Genomic DNA, 21,837 nt, shown 5'->3' on the forward strand with positions numbered 1-21,837 from the left:
CAAGCCGGAAAAGGTTGTAGTTGTCAATCGCAATCTGCAAGTCATTGACGGCAGGAGTGAGAAATGTTTCTGTTAGGCAAAAAATGTTCGGGTCAAAATTTGCCATTTCTACTTTTAGTTGACTTAATTTAATCACAAGCCCTCTGATGTTGACATGTAGAACACCAACACCTTTCCTGCCAGAAAAATCTACAGAATTATACGAGTTCTTTTCATTTGGGCCAGGATGAAGCTCAATACCGCCCAGAAATAAGAAAAGTAGAATTAATAGTTTGCACAAGTATTTTCTGTGAAAGGATGAAGAGCGGCGAACCTTGGACAAATAGCAGTAACTCGCAGATGGTGTTATTTTAAGAGCAGAATGAAGTTTGGAAGGAGTGCTGGTGAAGTAATGGGACAAAGATAGGGTTTAAAAGGATACAATGATGGAGTGTAGAAGTGTCTATGAGCTGTTTCATTAGCAGGTGTAGTGGCAAATCGAACAACAAGTATGGACGCAAAGTAACGAGGGTAGCTGTTTGTAGAGTTAAGTGTGGCACTAGACATGGCCGGAAGGGATAGCAGTAGGATACACAGCAGGAGAATTGCCATCTCTAAAATATCCGGGATAAACACAGAATAACACACATATACTGTATATACAGTGAGGGAAAAAAGTATTTGATCCCTTGCTGATTTTGTACGTTTGCCCACTGACAAAGAAATGATCAGTCTATAATTTTAATGGTAGGTTTATTTGAACAGTGAGAAACAGAATAACAACAAAATCCAGAAAAACGCATGTCAAAAATGTTATAAATTGATTTGCATATTAATGAGATAACTCATTTGACCCCTCTGCAAAACATGACTTAGTACTTAGTGGTAAAACCCTTGTTGGCAATCACAGAGGTCAGACGTTTCTTGTAGTTGGCCACCAGGTTTGCACACATCTCAGGAGGGATTTTGTCCCACTCCTCTTTGCAGATCTTCTCCAAGTCATTAAGGTTTCAAGGCTGACGTTTGCCAACTCGAACCTTCAGCTCCCTCCACAGATTTTCTATGGGATTAAGGTCTGGAGACTGGCTAGCCCACTCCAGGACCTTAATGTGCTTCTTCTTGAGCCACTCCTTTTTTGCCTTGGCCGTGTGTTTTGGGTCATTGTCATGCTAGAATACCCATCCACGACCCATTTTCATTGCCCTGGCTGAGGGAAGGAGGTTCTCACCCAAGATTTGACGGTACATGGCCCCGTCCATCGTCCCTTTGATGCGGTAAAGTTGTCCTGTCCCCTTAGCAGAAAAACACCCCCAAAGCATGTTTCCACATCCATGTTTGACGGTGGGGATGGTGTTCCTGGGTCATAGGCAGCATTCCTCCTCCTCCAAACACGGCGAGTTGAGTTGATGCCAAAGAGCTCCATTTTGGTTTCATCTGACCACAACACTTTCACCCAGTTGTCCTCTGAATCATTCAGATGTTCATTGGCAAACTTCAGACGGGCATGTATATGTGCTTTCTTGAGCAGGGGGACCTTACGGGTGCTGCAGGATTTCAGTCCTTCACGGCGTAGTGTGTTACCAATTGTTTTCTTGGTGACTATGGTCCCAGCTGCCTTGAGATCATTGACAAGATCATCCCGTGTAGTTCTGGGCTGATTCCTCACCGTTCTCATGATCATTGCAACTCCACAAGGTGAGATCTTGCATGGAGCCCCAGGCCGAGGGAGATTGACAGTTCTTTTGTGTTTCTTCCATTTGCGAATAAGCGCACCAACTGTTGTCACCTTTGATTTAAAGCTTTCGTGACTGCAGTAATTCATATTCTTAGTTTTTTCGGTAAAGTCACGTTCTTCAACGTGACTTTACCGAAAAAACTAAGAATATGTTGTCACCTTCTCACCAAGCTGCTTGGCAATGGTCTTGTAGTCCATTCCAGCCTTGTGTAGGTCTACAATCTTGTCCTTGACATCTTTGGAGAGCTCATTGGTCTTGGCCATGGTGGAGAGTTTGGAATCTGATTGATTGATTGATTGCTTCTGTGGACAAGTGTCTTTTATACAGGTAACACGATAAGATTAGGAGCACTCCCTTTAAGAGTGTGCTCCTAATCTCAGCTCGTAACCAGTATAAAAGACACCTGGGAGCCAGAAATCTTTCTGATTGAGAGGGGGTCAAATACTTATTTCCATCATTAAAATGCAAATCAATTTATTACATTTTTGACATGCGTTTTTCTGGATTTTCTTGTTGTTATTCTGTCTCTCACTGTTCAAATAAACCTACCATTAAAATTAAAGACTGATAATTTCTTTGTCAGTGGGCAAACGTACAAAATCAGCAGGGGATCAAATACTTTTTTTCCCTCACTGTACATGCGTATAGACCGGGATGAGACACCGGGAGACTTTGACACCGGGATGGGAGACTTCCAGTCACCAAATAAATTAGAGAAGCAACAATGCACGTACAGTACTTACACTCCCATCCGTTCCACTGCTTTCTGGGGCTGAATCATTTCAGCAGCATTGGTTTAGCACAAGCAACATTCTAGAACCGTTTCGATAGGCAGAGTCACAGTAGCAGTCAGCCCCGCTTGAATCGCTCCTGCCGGATGTTATTTTTTTAAATCCACTGATGGATGCATGAAGCCCTCCCCACGCTGTGGTGCTTTGATTGACCATACTTCACCATGTTGGTCAGTGGGGGTGGGTGAAAGACGAAGGAGTGCGGAGGAGGGTTGGCCAGGACTTGTTCGGGTATCACTCGCCAATGATGCTAGGCCTGGCCGGAAATCAAACTGAAGTGGAAGGATTATTCATACCACGGTGCACTTACCACTGCGCCACCACTCGTCGACCCCCCCCCGCCCCAATATGTGATTCTCGTCGCGCTTTTAATAAAAACAAACTCTTCGCTCTATGGGATTCGTGCAATGGCCACAACAGTGTACATTATGAAAGGACTTTATTCTTGTGATCTCCATTCGCCTGTCCTCCCTCCCCTGCCATCACCCCCCATGTTCCTAAGATTGTAATCTAGACCCTAATTAAGAGTGCTGAGTGAGCCACGCTGGCAATGAGCTTCTTTCTGTGTTGCAGAGCCCAGCCCCAAGGTTTTAGGATCCCATTGCTCAGCCGATAATCTTTTTAAGAGAGAGTGACGGTATGGGCGCAGCCCTGCAATTGCTTTCTCACGCCACTGCTGATGGAAGAGCCCCCCTCTAAAAGGTGCTCGCTCTAAAAAGGCCCTCGCGTCCAGAGGCTATGTGTCCCACTTCTTCCACGCTGACCACTGATGTTAGCCGTGGCCTCAGGAATCAAATGGAAAAGAAGTGGGCGCCACGGTGGCGAGATGTTAACTACCTCGCCTGGTATGTAGGAGGTCGTGGGTTTCGTTCTTGACGCCTGTATATTTGGAGTTATTACTACTATATTTGGAGTTGCTACTCCTAAACTAAACAAACGTTTTATTTTAGCAGGTAGGGCCCACTGAGCTATATATAGCTCTTTCAGAAGCGACCTGGCCACGAATGATAGCCCAATGAAGTGGCGTATCATGTGGAAATTATAGCAGCCAAATACTCTATACGTATGATGTTGATAATAAATGTGGAGGGAAAAACCGGAGGACCCAGATAAGAATCTACGCGACCACGGGGAGAACATGCAAAATCAAAATATACAGGCGTTACGTTCGGGATCGAACCCAATATGTCCTGTATACCAGGCGAGGTAGCTAACATCTCGCCACCTAAATTGTCCTTTTAAAAAATCAACGTTTTAAATCCAAAACTCAATCCTAAGACACAACAGGTGACTTCTCTTTTCTAGAGAGCAAGAGGCGTGACAGCTGTTTATCAATCTGCCTTCTGTGGCCGAGTTCGACTCCCCAAGCCAGAGCGTGCGATCCTGTCCGCGTGGCCTCGGCCCGTCTCGGTGTTTTGTGGGGTAGTTGATACTAAAGAGCAGGGTCACCAGTTGCATTCCACTACCAGGCCACGACCGGAGTTCACAGAAAGCTCAACACATGCATTTGTTAGTATATTGTAACTTTATATGAAAAATGTAAGCAAACAATAACAGAAAACCAACTCATAATAGCATGTTATACTAACAAAACACTTCCAAGGCATTTAAGACAAATATTTCAGTGTTTGTAACTTTAGTGCCAGGTGGCTCAGCGGCAGTGTGAGTAACGCGCCATTGGAAAGTTACGAGTTCAAATCACTGGTTGCGGGTTGACCTCATCCATCATTCTTCCGGGGGTTGATCAAGTAAGTACCACTTTGTGTGGAAGTAAATATTGGGTATCCTATTGATAGACTAATCCGTGTCACAGGAATGTGGAATTTGCACCTGTGGCTCGCGGCTGTAAACGGGAGAAGGGCACCGCCTCAGTACTCATTTGAGCAGGAAATCGATTTGACTTCACTACATTCCCTTTCGATCCCTAGCCAATGTGTATCAGGGTAATGTGTGAAAGGTCCCACAGATCCGTGTCGTTCTTATTGAGATTTGTGAATTTAAAACTCAAATTATAAATTTTTTTTATTTTACCGGATAAGGCCCACTGAGCTCCATAGCTCTTTTTCAGAAGCGACCTGGCCACAAATTATAGCTCAACGAAGTGGGCTTATCACGTGGAAATATACAGCAGCCATTTACTCTTAACGCGCGTCATTTACTCAATGTGAAGGGAAACCCAAAGGACCCGGAGAAAAAAACACGCGACCGCGGGCAGAGAGAGAGAACACGAAAACTCCAAACATAGTCGCCAGGGACAGAATCGAACTCACGACCTCCTGTATACCAGGCGAGGAAGAGAACATCTCCACACACACTGCCCAAAGCTCAGGACCTAACCCAACCCCGTAGAGGCTCTCTACATTTACTGGAAGCTGTGGTGATGATGGGCATGGTGGTGATGATGTTGCGGTTGGCGATGGAGATGGTTGTGGTGCTGATGGTGCTGGTAGTGATGCTGATAGTAGAGGATGTTGTGAAAGTGGCAAAGATTATGGTGCTACATGATGTGCGTGATGATTCGTATATTCAAATATTTTCTCATGATAAATTCATCAGATCATATGTACACAGATAAAACATTTAATATGTTAGATAGTTACAGTGCCATACTAAAAATGTAAATTATATGTAAATGTAAGGTTTTAGGCTAATGGGGAAAAAAAACAATTTACAGACAATACAATTGGGAATCTAAACGATTCTTGATTCAAATAGTGGCCCTGAATCCTGAAAATGTATCTTATCACGTGCGGTGGTTAGGGCACATCATGACATGCCTGGTGGTTCTATGGTGGTTCTGTGGTGGCTGTGGTGGTTCTGTGGTGGCTGTGGTTATTAGGGTCAGGGGTCGGACACCAAAGTAACAAGAAGAGACATTTTTTTCGAATTGGATTAAAAAAAACAGTACAGTATTTCAAAAGCCGCAATGCACGTGAATGAGGTCACAAAGGATTCCTTAAAGAGCCGTATGTGGCTCCGGAGATGCAGGTTGCCGACCCCTGCTTATGGTTGAAGTGGGCTGAATTTAAATGGAGGCTGAACTTTCAGCAGGGGGCATGGGGGTAGATTCCCCCTCCAGATCCCTACGGGGCTGGGCGGTGACACGTTAAGGAAACGAGAGACTGCTTGGCTGGTAGAGCCTGCAACCCAGTGGTGGTGTGAAGTGCAACAACCGGGTCGCTTGTGAGTTTGTTAGCAGTGTCATTTTAGCACTTTCACATCCCGATGTGTTGTCTTCCCAATAACTTTCCGAATGATTTACAGGTGTTAAGGTGGGGGGGCATATGGATTGCACCCTATGCTGAGTAGGGATCTGTTACTTCTGTAACCACGTGGGTCGCCCAGAAAGTAATGCCCCACTGTTTTTTTTTCTTGGCCAAAATGTGTTGAAGAAAAATAAAACCTACCCATCGGATGTATTGGTTACAAGCGCAACCACCCTGGTTGTGATGCGTCGGTCGCGACGAATCGTGTTATCAGCAAGCAGCACAGTGTCGAGAGATCAGCTGTTCCTCGACCTTCTGCTAATGTCTTTTCCCGTTTTACCCAGCAGTGACCAACATGGCTTCTGCTGTGTCCTGGTATCGTCTCCGTAGACGGTGTTTAGCCTTTTTGTGAATGTTGCCCACTGACTTGATCTCTGCGGTCAACAACTCAATTGCATCTTGACTTAAAGCTTTCGTGACTGCAGGAATTCATATTCCTTGGATCTTTCGGTAAAGTCACGTAGATAGGTTCAAAGAAAATAACAAAAAACTACGACGTTTCGATCGCAACACAAGCGTGGTAGTTTTTTTGTTATTTTGTTATTTTCTTTGAACCTATCTACGTGACCTTACCGAAAGAGCCAAAGAATATGAACTCAAATGCAGCTCGCTTTGTTTGCGATGCACATTACTAAGCCATGCCATTTTGATGACTAATTGTTGCGGGGTTATGTGCAGAAAAGGATCGGGATAGTTCAATCTTACAGCACCAAATGTTTGAACGTTTTTCAGTGGGAATATTTTTTTTAATGCGGGGTATTACTTTCTGGGCGACTCTCTCGTATCTAAAGTTGGACAACTCCACGCATTCTTATACATGCTTTTATCTTATTTTATTAAGTATTGTGAAAGTCTAAGGCCAACCAACTGATGTTGGTCGACTTTCTTACCTCTATCTCTACTTTGCACTCCTATCGTGTTTGTATTGTTTGCTGTTGTAACTTGCCGACCCGCCCTGGACATCTGTGAAAAAGAGCTTTGTAGCTCATCGGATTCCTCCTGTCGTATAAATAAGGATTCTAATTCTGATGTTAACCTGACAGGTACGTTAACCAAGTCGGTCATGTCGGTTCCAATGAGACATCACCCTCGAACCACAAAGACTTTAGAAGTTTAGAATAAAACATAACAATAAGACCAACACCCCCAGGGGCGCCAACGGGTGTTCACACGTAGTTGCGTTTCAGGTAGTTGCGGGCGGCGCTCATGGGAACGTGGCTGTGCACGGGCGGCGCCGCAAGCGGCTGCTGCGGGGGACGGTCCCAGGCAGGCGAAGGGTCCCGCCACGCGCCCCTCGTGCTCTCCGTGTGGGCCCCGCAAGCCCCGCACGAGCCGCCGCACAACAGGGAGCCACCCAGGAGCAGGAGGCCGGCGCCCAGCCACGCCGCGTACACGCACGGCCCCAACTCCCTCTTGAGCGACGCCGGAATCGTCGGGTCGTGGAAGTCCCTGACGCGACACGCGGCCACATCGGCACAGTTACGCGACGCGCGTCTTACGGCACGGCGTGGATTCGAGTCGCATGTGCCGACACGGCCACGGGAATGGTGAAATTGCAGGCATGCGTCTCTGATTCGCGCAGTTTGCTATGTAAGGTGTCAAAGAAGTTCAACATACGTACAAACATGCATTGAACACCTTTCAGAGATTGTTAAAAGAGAAGAGAGGGGGTGACGGTGTTGTCTTGGTGTGGTCTGTGACTGTTGTTGTTTTGCAGCCTTGCCCCACTCAAGCTGAGTATTTGCTGTTAACAAATCGACAGGAATCCATGTGCTTGTGCAATTTGTACTTTATACTTCATTAATCTGTATTTACATATTTAGTTTTAGAGACTGTGTGACCTTTTCTCTATCTTGCTCTTATATTGTTGTTTGTATTGTTTGTTGTTGATGTAACCCGCTGACCCCACGTGACCCTTAGCTGGACATCTGTGACATAGCTCATCGGACTCCTGTTCCAGGTTTCTGCCCGAGTCGCCCTTGAAACTAAAAATAACTTCTTAGCTCAATTGGCTTTACCCTCTCACTCCACATCCGACAAATCAACTGCATCATGTAATCATTAAAATCGGAACTAAACGCCTTTTATTCATCCAGGCATACACTGAAAATCAGTAGTCACTTTTTGGACGTTGGACTGATTTATATAAATGAGTTGTAACTTGTTGGCACTCCACCACCGCCCTTCCCGTGAAGTTTCATGGCTTGGTTAAAAAGTTGAGATTGTGGTCTGGGATGTGTAGACCTCATGGACTCATTTCTTCGTTGTGATAACTTTTTTGCTGTTTGTGCTTTTTGTGTTAAAAATCTAACAGCAGTGCATACTGACTGTGGTGGTACCTGCTATGATTACAGCAGTGCATACTGTGGTGGTACCTGCTTTCACTGCAACAATGCATACTATGGTGGTACCTGCTATGATTACAGCAGTGCATACCGACTGTGGTGGTACCTGCTATGATTACAGCAGTGCATTCTGACTGCGGTGGTACCTGCTATGATTACAGCAGTGCATACCAACTGTGGTGGTACCTGCTATCACTACAGTAGCACTCTATAGCAGTATTTATCGACTCAATAGCACAAAGTACTCACCTGATAGAGTGGCGTGGTGAGGCCTAGTCCCGTGCAGAGCCTCCTGCCTCGCCTAGATTGTCCAGCCGGCCGAGGTGGCACCTTGGCAGGCTGGGCAACTACCCCTGACCCTTCCCAGGCACGATGTCCCCGGCCGCTCTGCAGTAATATCTACGGCCTATAGTGGTAGCATCTACCGACTGTATAGTAGTAATAACTGCACGCATCAGGGTGGGGGGGACATGAGACAGTGAAGAATTTATCTGAAAGTTTAGTATATTTTTAATAGGATTTTTAACGCCAAAGAAAATGTCCCCCTCACTCCCACCAAAGGCGTGCGACTTGGCATGGGCCATCCTCCTCACCAAAGGCGAGTGAGTTGGTTTAGTCGTGCACACGTCATGGTCATGCATGCGTCATAAATAAATAAATACAATGGAAGGGCACAAATATAGCACTAAATCGATAGTTAAACTAATTAAAAGTTGACGGATGTGAAAAAGGACTAGCGCTTGCTCACCGCGGGGCTTACGGCGTGGTACCTGGCTATTTTTTTTACGTAAACCCCACCGTTGGAGAGCCAAGCGCGTGACCACACACAAACCCCACTAGAAACCCACACAGAAACCCCGCCACAAACCCATACATAACTTTTGACTTTTATATATATAGATGAACGTACAGCGTTGTGGGATGCGATTAGCATGAATGAAGCTATGTAAAATGAAAGTATTATTATAAACTTCTGATTCTGACTGGGTCATCGCGGTGTGAGATACCTGATGACCGCGTGCGCCGTCCAGCTGGGCGGAGCGAGCTGCAGGGCGCCCGCCAGCGCGGCCAGGGTCCCCGCCAGCGCCGAGACGCGTGCCTTGGAGCGTGCGTCGCCCCGCGCGCAGCCCGTGCAGGGCGCGCCCGCCAGACCCAGCGGGAGCGCCATCAGCGCCAGCAGCGCCGACAGCACGGAGAGCGAGCGTGCCGCCTGCAGCTCCGGGCCCAGCGCCAGCACCGAGTCGTACACCTTGCACTGCACCTGCGGCAGACGGCACGGCGGCGCGCTGGGAATTGTCATCTCGGAATCAGAATGAGCAAGTGAATGCTGGAGGAATCCGATGAGCTTTCAAGCTCTTTTTCACATATGTCCAGTAGGGGTGGGCCAGAACGTTCCAACAAACAATACAACACACGATAGGAGTGCAACGTATAGGAAAGGTAAACAAATAAAAAATATAAATAAACTAAACTATATTTTATTGTACCAGGCAAAGCCCACTAAATTATTAGTTTGTTTTAGAAGCGATCTGGCCACAAATTAAATCGCAACAAAGTGGTTTATCACTCGGAATTTTATAGCAGCCAATACTCAAAACGCATTATGCTAAATGTGGAAGGAAAAACCGGAGGACCCAGAGAAAAATCCACGCGGCCACGAGCAGAATATGCAAACGCCAAATATACAGCAGGCATCAGGCGAGGCAGATACCTTCACGCCACCGTGGCGCCCCTGAAATAAATAAATAAATATCCTATGGGTCGGTTTCACTTTTCTTAAAATTGCACGACACCATCTCACCGCGGCCGCCACCCCTCCACCACCCCTCCACGCTCCATTGTCGTTTTTGGTCTCTCGCCCCACCTCCCCACAGTGTCGTCGTGCACGTGACATTTTAGAGGTTTTACGTCCAGGAGAACCAGTTAAGTTAATTAGTTAGTTAATTTAATGATTATTAAAATAAACGTGGCGCCTTTCTGGCATAAATCTGCCGTCCAAAGCGCCGTCAGCCAAGCTGATTCGTGGGACTCTTTCTTTTGAGGATCAGAATCTTTACTTAGGCTGGAGGAGGAATCCGATGAGCTATGAAACTCTTTTTCACAGATCTACAGTATGGGTGGGTCAGCAAGTTACAGGAGGGCCTTGCCTCATAGACCTTTTATTTTAAAGATGTTTTCAGCTAATCAACGACTAGTTGTGTTTATTACACAACGTGTGAGAGGAAACCGGAGCAACCGGAGAAAATCCACGCCTTTGTGCGAGGGCGGCACCACTCTATCCTTCGTACAGATGGAAACAGATGGCGATTAATCCACTTTCTCTACTGCCTTCTCCTGGCGAGCCAAAGTACGGCATCTCCTCGACACCCAGGTGGCTACTTAGCGCTAGAGAGCGAGCGGCTCGCAATCGGAAGGTTGCTAGTTCACAGTCCCGGTTAGCGGATTAACTCAGCCCATCATTCCTCCCTCTGGGGGCCGATAAAACGAGCACCACTTTGTGCGGGGAGTTACCAGTCGTTTTCCTTTGGATAGACTCGGCCAGCCTCATTGCTCATGTGAGCTGGCAACAACTTTAACGCATACTGTTGCTCTTGTGTTTAATAACGTTTGATCAAAATTCTCTGGCATTAATCAAATTAATATACCATGCACACGTGCGTGGCCAGCTCCTATTCCATCGTGTGTGAGGAAACGATGGACAGCCCAAGTCATCCATCCTGAGACTACTCTATTGTTATGAAACAGAACTCGGAAGCAATGTATCAAGGGTGACATGGCGAGCAAACACGCGCAAGTTGCCCTCACCAAAGCCGCGGGAGGGCAACTGCGTGTTGAGCAGGGAAAGCATCAAATCTGTAAATGACGACAAAACTCCCGGAATCATAACAGAATCAGAGTGCACGCAGAAAAACCATGAGTTTCAAACAACACACGGACACGTGGACAGAGCACTCGGCCTCTCTATGCATTGTTCAAAAGTCATCAGCACTTCCTGAAGAAGTACATTGTGGTTCATATTCTTAGTTTTTTCGGTAAAGTCACGTTGAAGGGAAACAACAAAATAATAAAATATATATATAAAACAATAAAAAAGCTTTAAATCAAAATTTACATTGTGGTTGTCTTGATTCTTGTTTTAGGTAACCATTAAAATAAATGTGAGCAGACGAGACCACCTGGCAGGCAGCTGTGGTGGATACTTATGTGCCGGTGTCGCACTTATTGAGACTTACTACCGGTGGATAAGGGCCTCCCAATGCTGTGCGGGTCATGAGGGATGGTCATTTTACCATACCTCGTTTTGATTGGATCCTCAGATGGTTGTCTGCCCATAGACAACCATCTGAGGATCCAATAAAAACCATCACTTTGCCATACATAGCAGGGGTTACCAAAAATATTTCCAAAATCTTCACCAAACAAGATCCAGGTTCGTTTCAACACAGCAGAGATGTGCGGTCAGGGGAGGCAGGGGAGGCAGAGCCTCACCTATCATACTCCAATTAAAATAGCTGTTACGAAAAGTTAAAAAAGAGAATAATCAGAATTGATTTCTCCACTGATCTGTGTTATAAATGTCATTTCTGTTTAACACGTAGGCTTTCGCGACCAATATTATTCATAGTAAAGGTTTTTTGGGTTAGATCGCGTTTATTTATAAATGTGTCGTAACCCTCCACCACCCGACACGGCCAATCAGCAAAAAAAGTGTCACGTTGACAAAGGGTTAGGGTTAATTCACTACTTCAGCTGAAGTAGTGAATTATTTGTCCTTTGTCAACGTGACACTTTTTTTTGCTGATTGGCAGTGTCGGGTGGTGGAGGGTTACGACACATTTATAAATAAACGCGATCTAACCCAAAAACCTTTACTATGAAATGTCATTTCTGTACGATTCCAATCATTTTTACAGTCAAAATCGCCAAATAGAGGAAGAGACGAGAGGTGAGGCAGCGACGAGCTCAGCCTCCCCTCTGATTGCGCAACCCCTCAGTAACTGGATGGAGCGCGGGCAATAAGCGCGTGCCTGTTACTATCTCAGTATGTCACCAATGTAATGTTTGTAGATCCCTTCATTTCATGTCCTCGCCTTCTATACTCCAGTTAACTTATTACACGTATGTGTATAAAGATGTTTAGGCTCGCTGGTCTCGTCATGAAACTGCAATGAAAAAGCACCAGGGGAGGCAGCTATCACATCTGCCTCGGTGAGTGACTCTGGTTCTGGCACGAGCCAGTGCCTCCCCAGCCATTGACCTCACCGCACGTCACTGCAACACAGTACACAAAATCCGTGATTAGATCCCATCTGTAAAGGATGTGATTTCTTACATGCAATACCCTGGTGTCTACAAACTAAGTTGTGGCTGCGGCAGCAGTTACATTGGGGAAACGAAACGGCATGTCTCGGACCGTGTTCGCGAACACAAGGCAGATCTGAAACACGGTAGGACCAATACCTCTGCCGTTGCTGATCATTGTTTCAAAGCTGTGGGCTCACACGAAATAGATTTTTCCAAGACGAAGGTACTCTGCAAACCCACCGGCTATCATCAGAGATTTGTTCATGAAGCCATCCAGATATATAAACACAGACAGCTTGAACCGAGAAGATGGGTACAAACTGAGCAATCATTCGAAGGACGTTATTAAAGTTTTTGTGTAGAATAGCATGCATGTTTTAACGACTCTCTCTCTCACCAATTGAGCTCGCGTTACGCGGTGGAATTAATCACATGTGCCGTCGCCAAAGTGAAACAACGCAATCGTGGTTACTGTGTTGGTACTGTAATGATAATTCCAAAGCCGAGAGTTACATCTTTTAGTTAAGGTTTAGTTAGAAAATAAATTGATTAACGCAGAAGTGGTTGCGTGTTTATTTCCTGTTTCAAGCATAATACTCGTATCTATAAGAACTGTATTCTGCGTTGAGATCTGAATTTGTAGACCTGACATAAATACACTAATACACTCAGTAAATGTTAAAGCGAGAATAATTGTATTGCCGAGCGTTAATCCGAAATTAAACAACGAAGCCGAGTTTAATCTGGCATACTTGCATCACACTGGCATTACCTCACACGATTAATTGCATGATCCCGATTGATAATCCGACCCTCGTCAGCGAGGCGGGGCCTGATTATCATAACGGTTTGCATTAGCATAATCGCACCCACTCGCATAATTGAATACGATTATCTGTCGAATTAGCATAATTTATGCGCATAATTAACATAAATTTTGGATAATTACGGCTTTCTTTTGAGCCTCGACCCAATTGGTGCTCGACCAGATGACGCCAAAGGCCGTCCCTTGGTGTGGACCAATCAGTTTCAAGGACAATGCATATATTAGCATAGTATGTTTTTTGTTTGCATTTTGACTGCAGGTATTGTGGTTAATGCAGACATGAATCCTTGTAAAAAGGTTTCAGTTTTGTTGCCATAAAAAGGGGAAAACCCCTATTATTATATTATTTAGTGATGGTGTTTGTCAATTCCTTCAGGAGTACTTTGGACATGTGGGAAGGATGCCACAATGGCTGGACAATATCCACAGATATAAATGTGGCTTTAAATAGTTTAGAATATCAAATTCCTTCTCCTGACTCTGTCACCACCACGCATGCCCGATGACGCCAAACGTTCGATCGTTATTCACCACGGTTTTCTGAATCCTGATTTTTTTGCGTGATGCACGTATACAAGGTGAAAAGATCAAAACCGATCTAATTTCGGTACATAACTAAGAGTAATGGACACGCAGAAAGGCTCTGGCTTTAACTATCAAATTGCTTTCAGGGTGTCCCCTGATGCTGCAGCATTGCGTTTCAACCGCGAAAGAGCAGTGAATATTTTTGGTGGCCGGCCTGAGACCATCAACTCGCTACACAACTTAATAACCCAATGTCATAACAAACAAATGGCTTGGATTCCAACCGAGGATGGTAGCAGTCCCAGGTCGGCACTCTCAACAATGTGAGCCATCGGACCACGTTCTGTCATTCTGGTCTGGAGCCAGTTAGTAACATCTCCCATTCTCACAAACCGCTACCCCATCATGCACTTCATGCATGCCATACCAACAACAACAGCCGTCATTCGCCACTAAGTGGCAGTGATGTCACCGCAGCACTTGTGTCAGGCTAGGTGCACTTTAAAAGCATGTGACGCGTCGAAGGCTCGCAGACAGGATGCCACGAGACAGATCCATGTATTATGGTGTAGACTGACTGAAATGACATCCCATACTCCATCCTTACATAAAATAAAGACAAAGATTCCCCGTATAGCCTAAACAGACTGTTGGGGCAAGTGTTGTTAGCAAGCACCTATGAAGGCCAACATGGCACACGATAGGGTGGGTGGCCAGGACCACGCCCGGCCACCTTTGTCTCCCTAGTGGCGATATTTACACATCGCACCAGGTACTAAGTTGAGGCTGAGTCTACCCAACTGAAGCCCAGGACCGCTTCAGATAATTAACACTGATGTTGGCCATAAGCGGTAATCGAATTTGTTTTGCTGGGTTCAAAGCGCAGCACGCTAACCGCAACGCCACCGCTCCACACTCCATCCTTAGATACACAAATCCTCACGTACCTGGCCCGTGCTTTGGAACACGCAGCTCATCCAGAGGCCCTCCCATATGCCCTGGGCTGTCACGATGTTGTTTCCGATGAAGGCAGTGACCCGCCACATGGGAATGGCGCAAGCGATGATGTCGCAGAGCCAGCCGATGGAACAGAGGGCCACAGCCAACCCCTCCACTGTGGCTGAGCCCATCATGAAAGCGCGTTGGGATGTGGATACGAACGCTAACGCATGGAGCCGAACGGGTGAGATGCACGCAGCTCCGAGCCTTTTTTTGATTCGAGGATATTCGTCAAAGAAAAGTTGCGCGCTTAAGGTGTTCTGCTGCTGCCACGTGGGTTTCGCTGCAAAAAACCCAAACGCACTTATGTGCGCATTAAATCGAGGAGCAGAAAACAAGTTGCTTCTAATCTGAGCAGTTGGCGAGGAGTCTGGGTGCGTGCGTTCGGGTGACGGCGGTCGTTGCTCAAGTCTTTGAGCGTGCATTTGTGGGATGAATAGGGTTCTTTGGGAAATAAATAATCAATGTGCTAAAAAGAATGCCGTCCCATTTTGCCTGCCTCTTGTGCCCTCGTACACCCACCACTATCCAGCTCCCCCCCACCACCTCGTTCCTTTCTAACCTCCTTTCAGCACCCACACTACTACCTCTCCTCCTCCACCCATACCCCCTCTGCATTCCTCATCATTACAACCCATACACCACTTGCTCACCCACCCCTCACCTTAACAACGAGTCTAGCTTACTATCCTTAGTTTAGATTATCATGACGACTGCTGCTGGTGAGCACCTATTGAGGTAATTCCACACATATCAAAATCACAATATTAATACTGGAGGAATTCGATGAAAAATAAAGCTATTTTTCACAGATGTCCAATAGGGGAAGGTCAGAACATTCAAACAACAAACAATACAAAAACACGATAGGACTGTAAAGTAAAGGAAAGATAACCAAATAACTTAAAGAAGAAAATGTAACAATTTTTTTATAGTATATTAATAGGTGACGTTTGGGGCAATGACCCTCATCAATAGCGCATAGAGAGGCCAGAGAGATTATTGGCACGGAACGTGTTGATTAATCAAACTGAACTTGTACGTGAAAATCACCATACCAATATGCGCCTCCAGAATATCGCTTGTTTCACATTGTATATTACCGACTCTGGCTTATGGATCAGAAACACGAATACTAACTAAAAATATGAAGCAACCGCTGAAAAGTGCCCAGAGAAGCACGGAGAGGTGCATGTTTGGGAATTACCCTGAGTAACATTAAGTGGAACACACGGATTAAACAACACACACGCACGCTGTCTGTATGTATGATGAACTTCTGTTCCACCGTACGTAGCGAACCTTACTAATCAGAGGTGCATAGCTCCAGTGGATTCCTAATATCCGAAGGAAGAGCGTTCCAGACGACCACAGAAGCGCATCTAAAAACGAGTGATGCAGGGACCGTCTTTGTTCGATGGCGAGGATGACCGGAGTTGCCGTGATGGTTTATGCTCCTTTACGAGATACTTTGGTTCATTTATGGCAAGCACTTTGTGTGATGAGTGCGACCTCACAAAAAGCTAGAGATATCATCTCCACTATCAAAAACGTGGGCTTGGGCAGGATGCGTCGCGAGGAGGGGTAATAAAACTAAACTATGCACTATTTTTCTTTTACCAGGTAAGGCCCATTGAGCTAGGTAGCTCTTTTTCAGAAGCGACCTAGCCACAAATGATAGCCCAACGAAGTGGCTTATCATGTGGAAATGTATAGCAGGCCACATACTCTAAACGCGTGCTGTTGTTAAATCTAAATGTGGAGGGAAAAATCGGAGGACCCGAAGTAAAATCCACGCAACCACGGGGAGAACATGCAAGCTCATATACAGGCGTCAGGGTCGGAATAGAGCCCACGACCTCCTGCATACCAGGCGAGGTAATTAACATCTCGCCACCGTGGCGCCCCTTATTAGCCGGTGGTCGAGTATAATAACGATGGCGCAGGACCAAGAGGGATGGCGATGGCTTCGGGAGGCTTTCATTCAGCAGTGGATTGAGCATGGCTGCTGCTGAAGATTATTGTATATAGTACTGTACAAAGGAGTGTTGAGTTTAATTTGTTACACGGATGGTCAGGTTTAGCCAGTTGCCCGGCTACTTCACACAGAGACTTGTATAGATACGTAGAGATACATTGAGCTACATAGAGACCAATAATTTAAGTTTATTTTACGTGTTACACGAATGGTTCCGTTTAGCCATTTACTCGGATTTGTTACAAGGGAGATCCGTGGTGCGTGAGCACAGCAGGAGGACCAGTGTCATGCATGGCTGGCTCCATATTTATTACATTCCCTTGTTGACATTCGTAAACACACCGCTGCAGCACTTGGCATGAATGTGAAGCGGAATTGACATCTGAGATGTTCAGAATCCGATAGTAATTATACCCAGGTCGCCAAGACTGTGCTAATACTACCAACACCATAATAGAGACAATCTTCCTATAGCTACAATAATAATTTACATGTGTGAGGCGCATTTCATCCATATGTAGTGGAATGGTTGACCATGATCGCCACTACTCATAGTCGGCAGTACTAGCTTGCGCCAGTAGGGAGCAGCAGAGAGGCCGGATCGGCTGATCGTGATGAAGGGCTCTACTACTCATTGGCTGTTGGCCCTCGGCAATGCCTGGGGGGGAGCATCGTCACCGACGGTCGGGACCCCAGACCCCAGGCAAGGGGGCTGGGGGATGAGGTAATTATCCAGGCCCTTGGAGAAGGTTCTGGAAGGGAGGCGTGGCCAGGGGCGGAGTGACCCGGGATCCTGTATAAAAGCCAGGTCCCCGAGGGGTCCAGCTCAGTCATCGTTTGGCTGAAGACCGAACAGCCTCACCTGGAGCCCTGCAGAGAAGAGCCCAATGGGCAGAGCCGAACCCCTGGCTAGGGTCGGCTCGAGCTCGTACCAGTGAGAGCTCCAGCTTATAACCAGTGAAGACTCAAGAGAAGACTCAAGCCCCAGCAGTGTAGGCGATGTGATAGCCAGTAAGATACATAGAGTATCGGGTGGAACGGGCCGTTACCCCTTTGCGTTGTAGTATTTTGGTGTTGTAATAAATGTGTTGCCTCAGAGTAAGCTTCCTCCAGTTTAATCTTGATTTGAAGCTTCTTGATTTGAAACTACTGCAGCAGTTTTTTTCTTGCTGTGGTTGTCCCACCTGATGATGATTGCTTGTGTTGTGATCGAAACGTCGTGATATATTAGTTTTCTACCTACGTGACTTTACCGAAAGAACCAAAGAGTATGGATTCCTCCAGTTTATTACCCACTACACATAGATCCCAACGTGCCACCGTGTATGGAAAGCAAGGAAATAAACATAACCTGAAGGCTAACCGGCCATAACTAGGGGGTGAAGGCCCGATTAAAGAAGTGCGTTTATTCAAGACATAAATAGCTCTAACTACTCTTGTCTTCTTGGAAGCTGCATTGGCAACAGCTCCAGGAAATGAGCCTTGACCTCGGAGTACTCGTGGAGTACATTACAGGAAATGAGCCTTGACCTCGGAGTACTCGTGGAGTACATTACAAGAAATGAGCCTTGAGCTCGGAGTACTCGTGGAGCACATTACAGGAAATGAACCTTGACCTCGGAGTACTCGTGGAGTACTTTGTTGGCGAGCACCGATTAAAAACACGGCGAGATGGTGTGGCCAGGACCACACGCAGCCATTTTCACCTCCCCAGTGCTGATGTTTATACATAGCACCAGGCACTTATTTAAAGCTGAGTCGACTTAGGGCAGGCCTAGTACCGGTTCAGATAATCATCACCAATATTGGCTGTGGCCGGGAATTGTTAGCTGTGAACGGGAATTGAACTCATACACACTGGGTGTGTAGCGCCGTGCTCTGGCCACTACGCCAACGCTAACCACAACACATTTGTTGTTTGTTGTCCTTCCCCCGCACCTTCGATTAGCACAATTGGCTATGTACGGTGCAAAAGAAGTTAATCAAAGATACCCGCTAGTTGGAGCTCCAACACACACTGCCACAGCTCACAATAGCCCACCCCGTCTCTCCACCCTCATCAAGGGTTCCTGCCTCAGCAATTCATTCTCATTCAGCCACGGGCTCCACTCTCTTACTCGGAATGCCCTTCCACCTCCTCATGGTCTCTGCCATTCAGAGGAGCCCTGCAGAGTAGCAGTAGCAGCAGCAGCCCTTGATCATCGCTATAGCGACTCCCGCCACAGCAGTAGCAGCTTGGAGCCGGTGGCAGCAAGCGCCGGCACAGCATGGGAGGCAACGGCACTGCATTGACTCACGGCTCTGGCACAGCTATCGAGTGTGCAGGCGGTGCAACTGCACCAGCGTTCATGGCGCGAGAGGGGCTCAGGTACTGGAGTATGAAGAGGGGAGGATATGGCTAGGGTGCCCCCTATTTAGTTTATTTCACCAGGGTCCATCACGCTATGCGACTGGTTAATGGCTAACAGCAATCCGTTATAGTAAATAACTGTAAGTTTATACGATGTGGTGCTGCACGGACGTAATCCCTTGCTTTAACACTAGGGGTTAGTAAAACACACAAGCATGTGTGGGGGCTACCGTCCCACGGCATCACCGAATTGTTGGGGCCGTTGTCTCCCGACTCCCCCGCTACATTTGTCCCACTACCCCCCGGCTGCTCTGTGGGGTCCGGGCTACCGACCCCCAATCCCTCGCCCCCTTGTGCCCCCGACTTTGCGGCTGCCCGTGTAGGAATGTTTCAATTGGATGCGGCCGCCTGCTCTACGCTTACGACGCGCTACGCTGTTCAGCGGCAGCGTGCTGCGGTTAGCGCGCTCGCAAAGTAAAACCCCATCCCGCACGTGAACAAACAGGTGCGGCACGCCGACGCGTGATTCCCTCACACACACGCTCCACGCGCTCAGGCAATAACAAACACGATGCTACCACCTGCCGAGCCCCTTGCACCAATCACACGCGAGGTAGTGGGGGGTCGGGGGTGGGAGGCCAGAGGCGTTTGCCGTGCGCGTGCTGCTGATTGAAGGGGGGTCACTTCGCTCCGATTTAAAGGGCCGTTTAAACAGCCGCGCGAATACGCGCACGCCAGGCGCTTAGCGCGGTACCTCGCTATTAGACAATCGCGCAGGCGCGCGAACGCAACACAGTCACACAGGCACGCGAGCGCTAAGCACTATTGTAAGCAATTGCACAGGTACACGAGCGCTAGACACCACCGAAAATAGTCGCTTAGGCACGCGGGCGCTAAACACTACTGTAAACAATCGTACAGGTACGCGAACACCAAGCATGCTCAACCCTCCTCTTCACACTCCCAAAGACCACCCGACACAGTTTATCCCCCTACCAGTGATTTTATTTACTGCGAGTAACCCGTTAAGCTACGCGTATTTGTGTGGGTCAGTGGATGCCAGCCTATTTCCCCTGGGATCCTAGACTGAATTTACTCTGCCTGTCGCTCCGCTCCCCACTCTCGATTAAATCACTCAAACTCACTTCTCTCTCACTTGCGCTTACTTCCACTCTGCTGCGCTGAACGCTGTAGAAGGACGAGGCTGTGAGTCGTCTCCGTAGAGGGTTGAGCCTGGCTGCGCTGGAGCTTGTCACACGGACGTCTCGAACGGCTGACTCTCCTGCTCCGTGGACCGCGATGATTTGAAGAAGTCTCTCTTGCTACGCTAAGCCTCCGTATTTTATCCACCCAAAAGGCATTCAGATGCTTCCGCACCCACGCCTGCCCTGTCCATTCAGAGGCCGAGTTATTCTCGTCTATTTCACATTCTAAAACACACCTAAAACAAAAGGCATTCGGATGCTTCCGCACCCCGTGCTGCCTTGTCCATTCAGATTTCAGAATGCTCCTGTCCCGTTGTTATTGGGGTCCCTAATTTTACCTATGACAAAGTCGTACTGCCGTTCCTACGCCCCGTGCCATGTGTGTGTGATTTTATCCACGGTGGCTCTACTGCCTCCGCCGTGACCACGTAATTTTAATATCAGGTCACGGCGCCGCGGTGCACGTCAGCTACGGGGGGAGATTGCCCAATTTCCCGGCTGCAGGAAACCATGAAGCTTGATCCCATTAGGGGCTTCTGGATAAAAACCCGTCGGCCAGGTGACCTTCCCTCCCGGCTCTATGTGGGGCGTGTGCGTTCGTGCAGGGGGGGGGGGGGGTGGCGGCGAGGGCGCGCCGCGTCGGCGTTGTCACCTCCCGGTGGTGGTATCACGGTGGTGGGTACGGCCCCCGATGGAGCTGCTCCGCGGCGGCACCACACATGACGTGCACCTCCGATTAGCACGGTTGGGTACGTACGGTGCGAAAGAAGTTCAACATACTGTGCATACAAACATTTGACCACCGCTTACTGGGAATGTGGCTGACGATGGGTCAAGAATAATAATACAACAGCAGCCAAGCAGTGGAGCGAGTCTCAGAGTGCACGGGCTGGGGAGGCTGAGCGTGTGCACGTGATGATATCAGCACGCGTCACAATCAGAATCTTTATCAGAATTTTTAGACTGCAGGAGAATCCGATGAGCAATGAAACTTTTTTCAGATGTCCACTATCAGCAAACAATACAAAACAACGATAGGAGTGCAACATAGAGAAAAGGGTAAGCAAGTCACTAAATTTTGATTTAAAGCTTTCGTGACTGCAGTGATTCATGTTCTTGGTTCTTTCGGTAAAGTCACATTGAAGGGAACAATAAAATAATAAAAAATATATTAAAAATAACATTCTCACGACGTTTCGACTGTAACACAAACAGTCATCATCAGGTGTGAAAACCAACGGCAAGAAACATTTGAAAGAAGTGGCGGTTTGTATTTTTTTTTATGCGTTAGCGCCACGGACAGCGATTTGACAGTTTGTTTAGAAGGACGAGTCCATCTATGTTCGGAAAAGAGGAGGGGGGAGACGAAAAATTAATGTATGCTGTCTGAAAGCCACCGTAAGCGTGAACAATTAAGACCCAAAATGGTTTATCAAATCCTTCCAATAATTGCTAAGCCAGAATCCATCTTCTCGGTTGAAATTGTCTCTGTGTTTGTATATGTGGATAGCCTCATGAACGAATCTCTCATA

The 21,837-nt window shown here is 47.1% G+C and overlaps 1 protein-coding gene across 1 annotated transcript; it reads right to left on the reverse strand.

Annotated features, from left to right (window-relative positions):
• Positions 1-4,012: 4,012 nt before the first annotated feature.
• On the reverse strand, positions 4,013-15,296 carry LOC116957771 (claudin-4-like). Its single transcript, XM_032980119.2, has 3 exons — positions 14,721-15,296; positions 9,125-9,378; positions 4,013-7,221 (listed from the first exon to the last, which is right to left on the reverse strand). Exons 1-3 carry the CDS (start codon positions 15,195-15,197, stop codon positions 6,939-6,941), a joined length of 1,014 nt encoding a protein of 337 aa, XP_032836010.1. The 5' UTR covers positions 15,198-15,296; the 3' UTR covers positions 4,013-6,938.
• Positions 15,297-21,837: the final 6,541 nt, after the last annotated feature.

This window comes from Petromyzon marinus, chromosome 38 (genome assembly GCF_048934315.1).
Source record: "Petromyzon marinus isolate PM22_M1 ecotype Great Lakes invasive population chromosome 38, UKy_Petmar_22M1.pri1.0, whole genome shotgun sequence".
NCBI lineage: Eukaryota > Metazoa > Chordata > Hyperoartia > Petromyzontiformes > Petromyzontidae > Petromyzon > Petromyzon marinus.